Source organism: Dasypus novemcinctus, chromosome 8 (assembly GCF_030445035.2).
Source record: "Dasypus novemcinctus isolate mDasNov1 chromosome 8, mDasNov1.1.hap2, whole genome shotgun sequence".
Classification (NCBI taxonomy): Eukaryota; Metazoa; Chordata; class Mammalia; order Cingulata; family Dasypodidae; genus Dasypus; species Dasypus novemcinctus.
This window is the reverse complement of record NC_080680.1, coordinates 94,766,177-94,771,814: the sequence shown is the minus strand read 5'-3', so window position 1 is coordinate 94,771,814 and position 5,638 is coordinate 94,766,177. Positions and strand designations below refer to the sequence as shown.

Here is a 5,638-nt window from a genome sequence, read left to right as displayed (position 1 = left end):
TATCATGATTAATATATGCTCCAGTAGAGCAGAGCACAAACAAGGAAGAAGTTAAATTTTCTTTGGGTAAATCAGGGAATGCTTCATATTGGAGGCAGCTTTCTTCACACACAGAAAGAAGAAAAGCTTCTAGGTAGCAGAATAAGTGCAAGGGTACAGAAGTATGAAGCAACGTTGCATTTTCTGGAACTTTTGATTGCCTTAGAACTACTTCCTTCCAGTTTTCAGGCAGGGCATCTAGTTAAATTTAATTCATTAGAACTTCGTTAAGTTCCTATTTTGGCCAGGTCCTGTTTGGGATGCTTTATTTGCATTATCTCATTGAATCCCTGGGGGAAAAACCTACAAGCTTTTTATTCACTTTATACTGATAAAAAAATTTGAGCTCAAAGTGGTGAACTATCCACCCCAGATATACATTCAAATGCTCCTTTCTTTCCACTCCATGCTGTCTCTCCAAGATACCAGGCCCCTGATGCATTCTCAATTTCCAGGTCTTACTACAATGAGAGCATGTCCTCCCAGCAAATATCAAGACTCATAGCTAGTTAAACACTTGGATCAGAGAGACTCTTTCTGCCTGTTGTACTGAGTACCTTTCCTTCCCTGAGAATCTGAAAAAGAATACATGAACAGTAATGGAGCTTTTATTCCCTGACTAGACCTCATCATTTATTCATTCAGCAAATACTTATTGAGCACCTACTTTGTGCCAGGCAACATCCTCAGTAATATGGATACAAAAGAGAACAACAGACAATACTCCTCCCTTCATGAAAAATAAATTTTAGTCACTTTGCAGAGTTACAAACTAAGGTTTTGAGAAGTTAATTACTTGTCTAAGGTCACTCAACAATTTTGTGGCACATTTTGTGACTCCCAGTATAAAGTGCTATCTCCTCCATTCAAGGTCATGACCTTTCTTTCATCTCCCTCTTGCTTTTCTCTCCTCAGTCTCTGCCTAGCAGGATGACCCAAGAGAACCTCACCTGGTCCAGGGTGGCCCCTGCTGAATTCATCCTCCTGGGCATCACTGATCGCTGGGATCTGCGCATAACCCTCTTCCTGATCTTCCTGCCCATCTACCTGGTGAGCCTTCTGGGAAATGTGGGCATGGTACTGTTGATCAGCATGGATACCCGGCTCCACACACCCATGTACTTCTTTCTGGCCAACCTCTCCCTGCTGGATGCTTGCTATTCTTCAGCCATTGGCCCTAAGATGCTAGTGGACCTGCTGCTGCCCCATGCCACCATCCCTTATGCAGCCTGTGCCCTGCAGATGTTTGTCTTTGCAGGGCTGGCTGATGCTGAGTGTTGCCTGTTGGCAGCCATGGCCTATGACCGCTACGTGGCCATTGGAAACCCTCTTCTCTATACAACCGTCATGTCACGGCGTCTGTGCCTGGCCTTGCTGGGAGCATCAGGCCTGGGAGGGGCAGTGAGTGCCTTTGTCCACACAACCTTCACCTTTCGTCTGAGCTTCTGCCGCTCCCACGAGGTCAACAGCTTCTTCTGCGATATCCCTCCACTGCTGGCCATTGCATGCAATGACATCAGTCTCAATGAACTCCTCCTCTTTGCCATCTGTGGCTTCATCCAGATGGCCACAGTGTTAGTTATTGCCATCTCTTATGGCTTCATTGCTTGGGCTGTGATCCACATGCGCTCAGCTGAGGGCCGTCAGCGAGCAGCTTCTACCTGTGGCTCCCACCTCACAGCTGTGGCTATGCTCTATGGGACACTCATTTTCATGTACCTGCGTCCCAGCTCCAGCTATACCCTGGACACTGACAAGATGGCATCTGTGTTTTACACACTTGTCATTCCAGCTCTCAACCCACTCATCTACAGTCTCCGCAACAAGGAGGTCAAGGATGCCCTCAGGAGGACCTTCAGCCATCTCTCCTGTCCATGGCAGGACACCAATAAGAGATTTGGAAAGGCCAGTTAGGAGGGATTTTGAAGAGATGAGGACACTTTCTGGTCCCTGTCACTGAGGGTAAAGATGAATGTGCCTCTGGCTTGAATGTCTCTTGTCATTGTTTAAGGGGCTATGAAGGGAGAGGCAGAAGAGAGGCATAGAAGAGAGGCAGGAACCTGGGTAGAACAAGGGTAGACCTAGAGTCAGAACCAAGATGAGGTTAATGTTGCTACTGAACTGCCTTAGATTCTCCAGTGTCCAAAGCATGAAAGTTCCTAAGTGTTACCAGGTGAAGTAACATAAGGTTTATTTTCCACCAGAACTTACAATCAGGCTGATCCCCAGAAATGCAAAGTGAGAGCTGTGTTGCCTCCAAGTGTCCGCTTTTACAGTTCTTTTGACCCATAGATGTTGCTGATGCTCTCTTTGACCTTCAGAGAGCACCTTCAGAACTCACTCAGGGCAAAGAATGGGACTGAATCTGATTAGGCAAGCATCCCTCCCTTGTAGCCTAGATTCCATCTCTCAAGGAAATGGCAGAACAGCATCGGGACATGCATAAGCTCATTCCTAAAATGCCAACATTTAGACTAGTTCAGGCATAGGACAGGGTCATAATTATGGTTATGGTTAGAATAGGGTTAGGATTAACATTTAGGCTATGGATAAGACTAGGGTTAGGTCTAGGATAGAGCCAGAATTTGATTTAGAATTAAGAAGTTATTAGGCAAATTTTGGATTGAATTTAAATTACATAAATTTTAGGATTTTGGTTGATTGTAATTAGGAGTAGATTTGGGATAAATTTAGGAGTGAGTTAGAGTTTGGGTAAACTTGAGCTCTTATTAGAAATATTGTAGGGTGAATGTAGAGCACAAGACTAATTAAGATTGCCTGAACAGGTTTCATTTTTATTGCTAAATTAAATTTGAGTAGAGTTAGTTTGAATTAGAGCTCTGATACATTGGTATATGGATAATGTTTGCAATAGGAGTAAATTGCTGTCTAGTTACTATGGCATTTGGGTTAGGATCAGAACTAAAGGAAAGTTAGGGATAAGAAGAGCATTTTAAGTTTCAAATTGACATATTTGGGTCACTATAAGACTTAAGATTATTTATAATGGTTAGTGCTGCTTAAAGCCTAAAGGTAAAGATTGGTTATTGGTAGACTTAACTTTCATTCATGCTTGAGTAAGTATGTGGTTTGTAGGGTTAATATCATGACTGGTTTGTGTTAACATTACAACATCCAGAAGTAGAGTTGGGGTTCAGAGAGAAAATGCATAATGTGGACCTCTTGGGAGATGGTAACCAGAGTGCTTCAAGCCTTAGGTCACACTGGACCCTGCAGACCCAATGCTCTTAAGACTTACATCCACTCTGAGTTCACAATTTTGACAGAATTTCCTTTGTCTCCATGACATAGTTACACATGGACAAGATCTTTGGCTCTGCATTCTGCCTAGGAAAGTTTCTCCCTGCAGGAGCACAACAGAGTGGGTCCCAGAAGTTAGATGCAGAAGCTTCCAAGGAAAGGTGAAACATGGCCAGAGCCAAGTGTTTGCTCCTGCCTGACCCTCCTTCCAGTTCCCCTGATTATGGCAAAGGCGAGGACTGGGTTGACAGGTATGGGACTCAAACAATGTCCCAATATCACCACCCAATAGGTTCCCCATAGAGTCTCTATCTTGGGCCTCGGCCAGAGACTAGCCTTGCCCCACCAACTTCCCCTTCAAAAAGAAATCAACTGCCTGATACTTAGACTACAGGAATACTTAAGAGCTTTAAACTAGATTTAGGGTGGTGTGTCCCTTGTTACCAGGCCCTCCCTCTTAGTAACTATGGCCTTCTTGGAGGCCCCAGTCTAATGGAGAGGGGGATGTAGACAAAACCATCTCTTCAAATCAAAGAGAATTTTATAGGATTCCTGACCAACCATCATGGTTTGCCTGGGACTGAGTGGGGTTCTTGGGATATAAGAATTTAGGTTTAAAACTGGAACAGTTTAGGCAAATCAGGATGAGTTAGTCACCCTTTCAGGAAACCTATTTCCTGATAAACCAGCATCTTAAGAGCAACTAATGCAATATCCCAGACTCAACCCAAAGGAGCACATTTTGATGAAATCCTAAATACATTCACATTCCTCTCTTTCACAAGTTTTTATACTCTTTTCCCAGTTCACCATCTCCTCTTACCCCTTATCACCATAACAACGCACATGCCATGACAAGAATTAGAGGCATTTTCAAAAGAGTTGGCAACAGCAAGACCACAAATGTGAGGTTTTATCCCAATTCAATGATTTTTACACTCAAAGAACACTTCCATGCCTTTTCTTTTTTATGTGGGTTCTTGTGTCCTCAGCACCCACCATGGATGGAAGAAGATTACCAGATAAAATGGTCTTTCCCATTATCTTAGTCATGCAGGATGTTCATAAGTCTTTCCACATGTTTAGCTTTAATAAATTAGCCAGACACAATAAACCCTATATAAATCTTAAAAATCAACTAAAGGAACCATTAAATTGCAAGCTATAATACTGGACCTGTTCAGTAGATAAGAAAATAAACATGAGGGGAGAGTGAGGAATTAGAAGACCACAACAGAGGCCAACCTGGAGAATGAAGGGAGATCTTCCTTCCTAAAATGAGATATTCAGTAGTGCTCACTCAGTTCTCATAAAGTAATTCTCTTTTAAACTTCCTTCAACCATTTGCTAAGACAGGTAGTCAGGATAGGAGCAGATTTGGGATGGGGAAGCAGAACTGGGGTGATTTGAAGCACTTATTACACAAAATTAGTTAAGCACTAAAACACGGGCAGAATTTGGATAAGCAGAATTTAGGGAAAAGTGCCTTCCAGGGGGAAGGACTAGAACAGAGAGAGGCAGGGAAGTAAAATGAGCTCAGTGTATGCAGGAGACTCTAAGAAGACCAATTTAACTGGCTTGAAAGGGGAGTTGGGGGAAGAAGAGGAGGGAAATTTGAGGATTGAAGATTTAGGAACAGGAAGGACTCTCTATAGCTTGGAATATTAAGTAAAGGATTTGGACTTTATTCAACAGATAATAGGGAATCATTGAAAATTCATATGTTCAAAATTCTCTCTACAGTTGTCCCGAGTCATGTGTAGTCACTCCCATCTGGAAAGCTACATAAAGGTGCAATTCTCTAATACCATAATACACATATATAAACACATAATCCTTCAAACACAGACCCAATCTCATATCAGAAACATGCATGCACACATACAAAAAAAAACACACTCATAAATATGACCACCACAGAGACACATATATACAGCTACACACTCAGACACACACTCAAGCTCGTGAACACATACAATTACACAGAGACACAATCACTCTCTCCACACCAAGGCATACAATCCTACACACACTGTCTCACACAAACACACACAATCATACGCACTGCCACTGTCACCACAGGTACATTCCCTTCCACACCCCTATCCTTCCTATAATAAATCAGCAGACAACCACTGAGGGGACAGTAATGTTGGACCCTGAAGCTACCCCTCTAAACCCTGGTCTCTCCTGTCCCTGGTCACTCTGCTTGGGATTCAGGAGTTAGTCAAACCTTTCTCTCTGGCCCCCATAAGACGGACTGGGGAGCCCAGCTTCACCATACATGGCACTCCACATGCCACTCCTACACTAGACAAACTGGTCCCCAGAGTTGGAG

At 43.2% G+C, this 5,638-nt stretch overlaps 1 protein-coding gene across 1 annotated transcript; it reads left to right on the top strand.

Moving 5' to 3' along the window:
• Positions 1-969: 969 nt before the first annotated feature.
• On the top strand, positions 970-1,953 carry OR5C1 (olfactory receptor family 5 subfamily C member 1). The gene has a single exon (XM_004463448.2). It carries the CDS (start codon positions 970-972, stop codon positions 1,951-1,953), a length of 984 nt encoding a protein of 327 aa, XP_004463505.1.
• Positions 1,954-5,638: the final 3,685 nt, after the last annotated feature.

Excerpts from the sequence above, each read along its gene's own strand:
- OR5C1 (XM_004463448.2), top strand. The coding sequence starts at position 970 with ATGACCCAAGAGAACCTCACCTGGTCCAGGGTGGCCCCTGCTGAATTC.